The sequence below is a fragment of the Grampus griseus genome (assembly GCF_964374135.1).
Source record: "Grampus griseus genome assembly, chromosome: 5".
NCBI lineage: Eukaryota > Metazoa > Chordata > Mammalia > Artiodactyla > Delphinidae > Grampus > Grampus griseus.
Genome location: NC_138998.1, coordinates 89,113,786 through 89,125,429, shown reverse-complemented (window position 1 = coordinate 89,125,429; position 11,644 = coordinate 89,113,786). Strand labels below are relative to the sequence as shown.

The 11,644-nt window shown below is 37.3% G+C and overlaps 1 protein-coding gene across 2 annotated transcripts in view; it reads right to left on the bottom strand.

Moving 5' to 3' along the window:
* Positions 1–985: 985 nt before the first annotated feature.
* Positions 986–11,644, bottom strand: part of CD47 (CD47 molecule) — a 54,436-nt gene continuing 43,777 nt past the window's right edge. The window contains exons 7-10 of one of the 2 annotated variants that reach the window (XM_082655552.1): positions 10,744–10,836; positions 5,158–5,189; positions 3,760–3,784; positions 986–1,216 (exon numbers count right to left, since the gene is read on the bottom strand). In XM_082655552.1, the coding sequence (XP_082511678.1) occupies positions 1,212–1,216; positions 3,760–3,784; positions 5,158–5,189; positions 10,744–10,836 (155 nt within the window). In that variant the 3' untranslated portion in view covers positions 986–1,211. The remainder of the gene's footprint in view (positions 1,217–3,759; positions 3,785–5,157; positions 5,190–10,743; positions 10,837–11,644) is intronic. The other variant, XM_082655553.1, reaches the window with a different exon arrangement.

Here is an 11,644-nt window from a genome sequence, read left to right as displayed (position 1 = left end):
CTCCAGGCGATCACAACTGTCAGAATGTTAATTTTCTTCTAATGGGGGTAGGAAACGTGGGTTTTGTTTTACTTTTCAATCTTAGAGTAAGGTGAATATGAGGCAGGACTACAGGAGGAAGATGAGGGGTGTTTATCATGCAACACAGATACAACAGTAATAAAATCACCCGTTCAGGGTTGGCCTGTTGGCCTGACGGTGACACACATTATGTTGCCATGCAGAAGACTCATAGTTCAAATCTCAATCTTGGTTTTTCATGCCCCAGATCAGAAAAGAAGCGAAGAAACACTGTAGATTGTGCCTTCAAATCCGAGGAAGGGAATACGTATGTTACAACCATCGCTATTTCTGCTGAAAAGTGTGAACATAGTTCTCTGAGAATAAGTCTGGCTCCTTTCTGCAGTGATGCTACCGTGTCACTGGACCATGTTCAAAGAGGAGAAAAAGTGCTACATCTCATACAGCAGCAGAAGCAAATAACAGAAGGACAAGACAGGATGTAAAGGGTTGTGTGAAGAAAAGAAGAAAACATCCATCAGTAAAATTACCCTCAATCTGGAAAGGGTCTGGTACACTGTATGTTGAAGGAACAATGTGTGAGTGGCAACCCCCAAGAATGAAGACCATGATCCCCATCAGTATCACATCCCACGGATGTTCCCAACTGAATTCCTGTCTGTGCTTAATGTTATTCCCTTGACCTGGAAGTGGCAGACACATTATTCAGCTAACACCATAATTGCCACAGTGGCTGTGAACCTGAGTTTTCTAAGGCTTGACGGAAGCCACAGTTTTCATAGATAGCTCTGGGTAACCAGGTTAGTGTCAGGAAATTTTCACCTTGAACCAATTTAAACTGGTGACCTGCAGTCAAGAGGCCCCAGGATCTGAAAGGCATCATTCTTGTAAGTTGCCCACTCTACTTTGCCCCTAATTGAATAAAAATAACAACAGAAAACTGGATATCAATTGGGCACACAACACAGATCATAATTCTTTTATTAACTAAATTAAAAATGCTTTGAATAAAAACTTAACTGTAACAATCATTGAAAGGTCAATTATTTACTTTTTCCCATAGATGGAAACCAGTTACTTTTCTTGTTTTCTTCTCCAAAACAATGAATCAAGGCCACGGTGCTTAAACACAAGTGTACTTCTTTCATGTCGTACTACTCTCCAAATCAGAGTCCATCACTTTACTTCAATTACTCTGGAAAATTGAAAAATGAACATATAATTGCTATGATGTCTATTTTCTATGCCTTAACAAGTTGCTGTATTTTAAAATTTGAAAATCGTTTCAGATATATGGTATCTAAAAATCTTAGCTTTGCAAAGGTCACAGACATAAACCAGGCAAATCATTAGCCTTTTTAGTTGCAGTAAGTAAAAGGCCAATGTCAAATGGAAATAAAAACCAACAAAATCTGATAATCTCCGTTTGCTGGGTTGGTGGAGAAGCCAAGAGACATTGATTCTTCCAAAGCAAAAGATATTTATCCTAGAACAATATTCTATCACTTTCACTTTAGATCGACACCATTCACTTAAGGTAAGAGAATTAAAAATGTGATTAGGTATAAGTGAGACAGGAAATGGAACTGTGGTCCCAAGAGGGTACCTGGAACCTCACTCACCAACAAGGCAGTTACACTATGGGCATTGTGCACTGTCAGTAGGAAGAGCCCACCACAGACATTTGGAAAAAACCCACAAATTCTGAACAGCTAAAAATTAACAAAATTAAGGGAATTTCAAAGGTCATTATAGATTTCATGCGCTATGAACACACAAAAACTGCAGTCTAACTTCTGATACAATGGTGCAAAAAAAGTCACATCTTAAAGGAAATTAACAAAGGAAGAGGCACTCAAGGTTCTCCTACTGGTTTTCTGAAAATGAAGACGTGTTTAGTTTTTTCATACAACCACAGAGGAATAACACCACAGTAGAAAAGGAAAAAAAAACAACGAAATTAAAAAATAAAACACCAGAATGCAAACACGGACAAACCATGCCACACTTTCAGGTACCAGTTCTTTCTTAAATGCCATTTAATGTATTCCTGCTAATCATGTTTTTTTTAGGAGGGCAGTGGTTAGCAGAGCATGCATTTTTTGTAATAAAGGCTGTGACACAAAGTTACAAAAGTGGGATCATTCTGTGACTGCTTACTGAACACAGTCTAACCATTGTTTTAAACTTAGTCCACTAGACACAGTCAGCGTGTTTTTAATCTTACGCAAAAATTAATTACACTCAGGGGAATATAGCCTCTTGAGATAAATGCTGCATTTTGCTGTAGAGGTGAGCAGGCAGGTCACAGACTTTAAACAGTGAAATACGAAGCAGACTATTCACATGATCAAGGAATGACTGTAAATAGCAAAGGTATGAAGAAAGTTTTGATAAAATGAAAACATAGTTTTTAAAATGTTAACAGAACTAAAGTATCAGAACATGTTAAGGTAAAATCAAAATGAATGCTTACAGCACTCAATATCTCAGACTTACTTATCTTTAACAACTAATAAATATAGTCTTTGAAAGTCAATAAAAATTAGAAGTTATTAGCCCAGAGTCTCCCCTCCCAAGAGCTGAAGTGACTAAACATTTCTCTCTCTCTTTTTAAATCCTTTCCCAGAAGGTTAGAACCCACTTCCTGTTTGGAAAAGCAGAGATATTAAGTCTCCATGGGTTAAATGCGACAAAATCACACAAGCACAAAAGAAACCCTGTCAAGATGATAAAGATTTGTGCCAAATTATCTAAGTGTCGTATAAAAAGCATTTTAAAGTTACAGTCACCAGACATTGCATCTGAAAAGTACCTTTTTAAAAAAAGAAGTAATTACTCTTTGTTGTGAGCAGTGAGACTGGTGAGTCTGATTAGTGACACCCTACAGCTTTTATATTACTAGTTTTGCAACTTTTAACAGAGTAGATTGAAGTTTTAGAAACCAAGAAATGTAGGCCTTTATGATTTGACAGTGTCCCTTTTATTTAAAAAAAGCCATACTTTCAAGAATCAATTTTTTTTGTTTTCAATGTCCATATTTTAACCGACCTATAATTGTAGGTGCATTTTATACTTACCATCATTCATCATTCCTTTTGATTCTTTAAATGCTAAGAATTAGTAACAAGCCAAGCAGTTAGTAAGATTCCTCAATTAGAAATCATTTCTAGACAAACAAATATGCAGTAATATCATGCCAACTATTCCACAGCTATAAAGCCAAATTAATTTTAAGGTTATTATTTGGTTACAAAAGACTTTCTGTGGATCATACCCACAGGCTCCACAAAGGGACACAAAGTTGGGAATACAGATCTAGATTTAGGGAGAAAGAAAGTGAGATGTTTTGGTCTCACTCCAAGATGACAACCTGTGTCTTCCTGAAATTTATAATTAGAAATTGAAATTAACTGAGATTCTTCTCTACCGGGGGTGTTACATTTCACCTTGGCCAATTAAAAAGGCAACAGTCCCCTCACCCAGATATCACCTGGCTAGCACAAGCAACTACTGGAGAGACACAGAACAGTGCATTTTTCTCAGAGGTGAAAATGTTACAAAAGCAATACTCTTAATTCTTGATGAATAATCAAGAAAAGAGAGGTTAAGGCAATAAAAAAACCTAGATTCTTCCCAAGGCATAGACAGCATTCTAACTACTTTGGGGACCAATTCAAATTATTATGAACTGGTAATGGATCAAGAAGAATTTATAAATTTGTAATAACCACATACCATTAAGGGGTTCCTCTACAGCTTTCTGGAAAATATTTAAAATATATTTACATAAAATAGAATTTATTTCATGTCCTTTTCTACTAAAATTTATATATGCTAACATTTAAACTATAGATAAACAGTGAATATATATAGTCAAAAACCAAAGTAAAGCAATAAAAGTTAGTTAGAAAAGCAAAGCTTGCCAAGTCTAGCTATTAGTTTTATAATTACTGAATTCTTCTCTTAATATTCTTTTTTTATGCAGAATTTCCCACCCCACCCTGCCTCTCTCAGTTCAAGAAATCCTAACTGAGAAGCACAGACACAGATAGCAACATAATAAATAATACAATTAAGCCAGAGATGAGAACAAAACAATCATTTTCAAGTCGCGCAAATTGAACTCAGTAACAGGGAAAGCAAAAGTGTTATGATTTAAGGGTCTAATGGCTGGATTACGTCTAACAGAGGCACTTTTAAAACTTCGGGCTGTTTGTGACCAGTGTAGCTACGGCACCAATGTTTTTAGAGTGAACACCTGGGGTAAGGTGCAACCCCACTTCCCTCGCCTCTCGAGCACGTCTGTTGAGGCTTATCAGCTTTAGGGGTATATGTAATCTCCACTTCCTGCCACAGACAGGAGTCTTGCTTTTGGCGTTCCAGACAGAGCTATTATTAATCCTTTATAGGAAGAGGAGTACAATACAGTCCTTTCAAGATCTTATTTCCATAAAGTAGCTCTTGTGCTTGTCACCAGGATGAGTCTCTATCTACAAAGGTTTTTTTCACCCCCCCCTCATTAATCCCTCTCAGTGTATCTCCTAAATTTGCTCCTTTTCTTGGAATTTTCTCAGGTAGCTTATTAAGGTAGCCAAGATAGAGTAAAAACTACAGTACAGTTTGCAGGAAGAAAAATGCTTATAAAATGGGGGAAGGAGGGAAATGAATCAATTCAGAACAGCTATTTTTCGGCCATATTTCCATTTACTTTATAGATTATCATTTTTAATGAAATCAACTTAATATAAACTTCTCTCCCTCATTTTTAAGCCTGAAATATCATTCTGTATATGCACATCAAATGGATCCAACAGGTGAGGCAATATATTGGAATCGGCTTCCTTCCGCAGATAACGACCATTATTCTTACACATAAACTTTTCAGTTCTGGGTGTGAGAAGACAGCACAATCTTAAGGAATCATTTATTCTATCCCATTGCCAGTAAATGACCAAACAGAAGTTTTAAAATAGATTGGATCTATCCATGCAAAGGTCATGAAATGACTTCAGTGTTCTCTTAATTTTATGTCACACCAAACAGAGAGCAATGGGGTTCAACATCTCAATCACCATTCCTCAGACTAAACCATCAAGTGACCATACCCAATTCATTGAAGAAATTTTAACTTACCCTAGGAGGTTGTATAGTCTTGTGATTGGAAGCTGATGAAATTAAAAAATAAGAAAATGAATTTAATAAATGAAAGAAATTGAGGCTACATTATGTTTAATTTTAAGATAAAATGTTTACGGCTAAAACTAAAGGTGCCAGAAACTCCACTGAAAGATTTCTGGCTTTGACAGACTATGAAAAAATACAGAACACTCTTAATTATATACGACAGAATAAAATGATGCAAATAGTCCACCCCGATCAAATAATAAACACACACACTCTCTCATTTTGCATGCCATATCTCCCCCCAAATCAGCCACTTGTTACACTTTGTGGTGGAAAAACTTTGGCATTGACTCAGCCCCTCTGTAGGCTCTACACCCCTGCCTACTTGACCCAGCTGGAATGTGGAAAGAATAGGGCAATGACCACTCCATCGCCCACCCTTAGCTCACTGCTCTCGTTCCCTGTAGCCCAGTCTTCTTTTTTTCTTCTTCCATCTTTCCAGTTTTCAAAGCTCCACCTAGCTAACAAACTAAAGAAAATATCAGATCCCTCTGAGTGTAGAGAATTATTCTAGGCAGCCAGTTTTAGTTACAATCAAGCCCTTCTCTGGATCCCTTCTTAGATGTTCAAGTTACCCTTCGCTGCTGCTCAATGGATTGGTTAATGAAGATGAAGGAATACAGGGCATGAAGAAAGTGACAAAAGGGAAAAGAACCGCTCTAGTTGCATAGGGAAGAAAAGAGAACTTCCTTACAAAAACCAAGTGAGAAGGTCCCGGAGCAGCTAAAACCAGTCCTAAATACAGAATCAGAGTCCTACAGATATAAGCATCAAGGGGCAACATCCTGCGAGTGACTCTGCAGGAAGGTGATGCTACTGGATAGTCAGTTCCACCGGTCTCTGGATTGGATGATGGCACTGGATTTACTTATGAGCAGACTGAGGCAGGCCCCCAGAACTGCTCTGGTTTTCTGTGCTAATTATGTCCTACCACTCCTCCATGTCCGCTCTACCAAGCTTCTAAAACTGATGGGAAATGCGGGTGACACCTGACCCAAGCCAATTTATAGAGGAGTCAGAAGCAGGTAAGGCTCCCTCCAACGGGGGGAATGGCAACGGACTGGCCTGAAAAGTTTCTCTCTCCCATTGGAACCTGGAGAGGAGACACAGAAAGAAGACTAGAAAGGTGGTAAAGGGAAAGAAAGGTGAAAAGGAGACAGAAAGTAAGCAAAGAGAAGCACAAAGCTTAGAGACAAAGGTAAGAAAATACACCAGTGAGAAGACATGAATAGGATCAAAAAAATAAAAACATTAAGGAGAGGATGAGCTAGCTGGCTAGCAGGTAAAGAACCAAAGAGAGAGGAACTAAGTAACTACACTGGCAGGAGGGCATCCGCTAACTCTTGTTACTGAGAGGGCAAATGATGACTCAGTCTTTAGAGATGTACTGGATTCTTCCAATTCCTAAACTACTTACTGTACTCTGTGAGGCCCAGTTATAGATCTGCTCTCATGAGATTCCCATCTCTGTTAGTGTCATGTGTGGCTTGAAAGTAAATCTCCTTTACTGGAGGCACCTGGGGAGTGGTTTGGTCCTTGCAACCAAACAAGAAGGGAACCTCTTTTCAAAGTACTATGGAGTGAAATGTGTTGGGAATATGGGTAAATCACATTTAGCAACCTCCCAAATAAACCAAGCAGAATTACACAACTTTATTAGGGACAATCATGATAGTTACATGTATACACAACTTACTTTAACTAAACCACGTCCTGTGTCTATGTTCCATCAAGGAAAAGAGCTCTGAACAGCTACGTAAATTTCTGATTGGCAATGTGAAGGGTCAGAGGTAAGATTTTAGAGCTATATTTTCGAGCTCATAAATTATTTATCAGAATTAGTATTAAGAACCGCCAAGCAACTCCTTTAATAACCCTAATAATGTGTAAAGAAGAGTTTCTGAGTTCTGATTCTCAGGTCCAAGGAACATCACATTTGGCTAGCCCATTCTGAAACAAAGGTATCTATAAAGAACAGGGATTCAAAGGGCACCAGTCAGCTGTGATCCCTCAAATATTATAAAACCAAACAGTGTAGAAGTGAATTTTGCTTGAGTTAATCCTCTCCAATAGGCATATGACCTATGTGACTAAAGAATGATTGTGATTTATCTGCTGCTACCATGGGCCTAAGGCATTGACAGCCATGTATATATATTTTTTTAAATCGCAAGCCTTAAGCATTCCATATGAGCTCACTTGCAATGCTTCGTCTGGATTTGTTCTTCTCTCCCAGAAACACTTGACCCATGCTATAAATATATTTCCAGGTTTTGAATTTTCAGGGACAACTTTTTCTATTGATTCCAGATTCACCTCTCCTCAACAAGGGGGAAGAAAATATCACTGAGTTGTATATATCTATTTCATGTCATTCTAAAATATCTGAGATGTGGTAAATATGGTTTCTGACTGCTAGTATGTTGATTCATATCAAAACATGACTATATTCCCTTATACTTAACTAGATAGCAATGGCTTAGGAAAATTAAAAAGTATTGACCCTTATGAAGAATGGACATAGGCATCCTACGTAGGTAACACACCCAACTTCAATGAGTTTAGTTACTTCTTTGTAATCTTCTATATTTTCTCACATTCTTATTGTTCTCAGCCCTTGATTTCATTTTATGAAATTTAAATGTTTCAGTAAACAAACAAACAAAAAATCCTAACACAGTTTAAAAAGAACAACAGAGAAAATTAAACTTAAAATCCTACTGTTTAAAGTAATAATTAAGGCTACAAATTTAAACTGGGAAATAATGAAAATGATAAAAGTTAAATCTCTCATAGGGACATAAACTTACTCCAAGATAGCTTGGATTTTTAAAAAAAAAAAACTATCTGAGGATTTTATTACATTTAAATCAAGACACACTCTTTAGACTTTTCCAAAATAGAGCCTCTGCAACAAGTAAAAGTTACATTGGAAGTATTTACAATTTTTACTTCCTGATACAAATGCTCAAATTTGCAACCTTAATGTTATATATACTCAGATTTACACATTCAGATTATATATGAAAAACACATCAACTTTTCTAGTCTACCACGGTATCTAAAGAGCTACTTTCCTGTACCTTTTCTCTTCTTGCCCTTTAACTGACCGAAGGTATTCCTCTGAACTCTGGTATCAGACAAGTTGATTGGAATAGTTAATTTACAATAGTCTCAAAATGTAAATAAAACTGGACTAAATTCTTAACTTACATATGGTATATTTATATGTCAAACTATCATAAAGAAAAAATAATCTGGGGAACTTTCCAGGATTTCAGTTTCACTTTGAATTTGATGTGAGAATAATACGGTTGTAATTATATTATACTGGTTTCACAGGCTTCTTAGGGATGTAGCGGTGGAGAAGGGGGGAGAGCAAGGTCAAGGGGGTAACAGCTAGACAATGCCTATTTCCACTGAGTCAGCATCTCCAGACCTGCTGGTCTTCGTGAGACATGGAAGGCATGTGGGAGCATGGGAATAAAAGGGAGCGTGATCCAGATAAGGAGGGAAGAAAAAGAACAAAGAGCCGACCATCAGTCAAAGACACCTAATACTACATCACGCTATATGGACACTGCAGGTCACATACTGTGCTCAAGTATTCATAGGGAGCAACATCAGCAGCAGTGTCATCTTCAAGAACCAGACAAATGGTGATTAGAAGACTCAACGAAAATAGAATCTGTATCAGCATTCATAATGTGATACTCACAGTGCCTACAAATGAATGCCATTCTGCTTTAGAAGTCTTAATTGTGCTTTATGGCTTGAACTAAGAAAATTTCATTGAGGAAACAACTCTGATTTATGAACACATAAACTAAAGGTAAGTAAATTTTAGTTAAGTATTTTACTTGTTTATCTAATAAGCATTAATTAAAGGGGGGCAAAAATATACAAAATAATTGAACTCAATGATTAGTCAGCAAAAGCTGAGGTTCATAAATAAAGGTAAAATTTCTTTGAAAGTACTATACAAGTCATGTGGGGGATTCTTTGACTGTAACAATTCAAAGTCTATGTTAATTTTTAGAAACATATAAGGTTTACCTAAAGCAAAGCAGAAAGACTGACTTTTTTACTCCATTAATTTGTAACTTTTGATTATTTTGACAAATGTTTAAGAGTTTGCTTTACTTCATAAATAAAAACCAGAAATCTTTTATTTAAGGGAGATTAATATAACCAGATTGTAGGAAATATCTTTAGCTTAAGTAAGACATCACACTAGTTTTAGGTACTTAATATTAAAGGCATCTATCTCCATAAACATATTAAAAATAAGAATTTACACAGAGATCTGTTATTTGAAAATTGGAAGACTAAATACAAAGTTTAGAAACAATAAGCTAAGTCCACACTTACAACTGATTTTAAGAGTAGTAAAAGCCTAAAATTTAAAACTCAATGTTCTGATTATACTGGTTTTAACTAAAAATATTTTAAAGTCAAATGTCAGAGGATACTGCTCTTTAATTAACAAAAGTGACAGATTTTGAATTTCAATTCTGTCTACTAGGGGAGTCAAGGTCTGTAAATAGTCTGCAAGAAGAGCAACAAGACAAATAGGTCTCTGTGAAAGGACTCTACATAGAAACAACGGGCGAATTAAAAATCTTTTTTATTAATTAAAATGAACCCTCGGGGCTTCCCTGGTGGCGCAGTGGTTAAGAATCTGCCTGCCAATGCAGGGGACACGGGCTCAAGCCCTGGCCCGGGAAGATCCCACATGTAGCAACTAAGCCCATGCGCTACAACTACAGAGCCTGCACTCTAGACCCCGCAAGCCACAACTACTGAGCCTGCGTGCCACAACTACTGAAGCCCGCGCACCTAAAGCCAGTGTTCGGCAACAAGAGAAGCCACGACAATGAGAAGCCCAAGCACCGCAATGGAGAGTAGGCTCTGGGGCTTCCCTGGTGACACAGTGGTTGAGAGTCCGCCTGCCGATGCAGGGGACACGGGTTCGTGCCCCGGTCCGGGAAGATCCCACATGCCGTGGAGCGGCTGGGCCCGTGAGCCATGGCTGCTGAGCCTGCGTGTCCAGAGCCTGTGCTCCGCAACGGGAGAGGCCACAACAGTGAGAGGCCCACGTACCGCAAAAAAAAAAAAAAAAAAAAAAATCGTAGGCCCTGCTCACTGCACCTAGAGAAAGCCCGCACACAGCAACGAAGACCCAACACAGCCAAAATAAAAACCAAAACAAAACTAACAAATAAATAAATTAATTTAAAAAAAAGAATCCTCAACAATCTCTCCTTTTATTTAGTATAAAAAAGTTTATACATTCTAAAACATACAGCTGTTTTCTTTTTAACTAGTTAATAATCTAAACTTTTCATTAGTTCATATGATTTCTACCCTCTTTTATTGCCCCCCAAATAATTCCAAATTTATTTTAAAAATACAGCAGCATTCACTGTATTTTCTCATTTTTGGAGTTACCAATGCATTTCTTTGGTCCTAAACAGTAAGAATTAACCAAAAGCATTTTCCTGGCATAGGCTAATAACAATAAGGTTGACTTACCAACACATTTCATATAAACTAATCCAAGTAATTCTGCTAGAGCTAAAATACCCAAACCTGAAATCAGAAGAGGACCATGTACTGGGGTACACTCTGAAAAAAACAAATGAAATTCTATATTAGAAATTCACATGAAATAATTGAACTTTCAAAAAAGAACTAGCAATAACAGTAATAATATTCAGTTTTAAGGAGATTCTTTTTCTAATTATCAAGAAACAAAAATTATCTACATATGTTCATCACTATTAAGTCAGTCAGTGAAATGACTCCCAATTACTAAAAGAAAAAAGCCTTTGTCTGTATAATATGTACCTTATCACACCAAGACTAATGGAAAATAGTGTGTAAAGCTAAGGCTCCAACCAACTGGATGGAGCCTGGTTATTTTAAAAGCTCTCCCACAAATACAGGCATAGCAGTTTGACTGCTGGAACAATCAGCCCACAAGCCATATACAGCCAATATTCTTATGGCAATGTGGAAAGCACTATTCTCAGTGGGGCGAAAATGAGAGTTCTAAAAGAAAGCTCACAGCACCAAATGGCTGGCAAGGATGTGGAGCGACAGGAATTTTCATCCACTGCTGGTGGTAATGCAAAATGGTACAGCCACCTTGGAAGACACTTTGGCAATTTGTTAAAAAACTAAATATATTCTTAACGTACAACCCAGCAAATGCGCTCCTTGGTATTGACCCAAATGGAGTTGAAACTTATGTCCACACAAAAAAATGCACATGGATGTCTAGAGCAACTTATTCTTAATTGCCCCAAACCAGAAGCAACCAAGCTGTCCCTCAATAGGTGAATGGATAAACAAACTGTGGTACATACATACAATGGAATGTTATTCAGTGCTAAAAAGAAAAGAGCTATCAAGACACAAAAAGACACGGTTA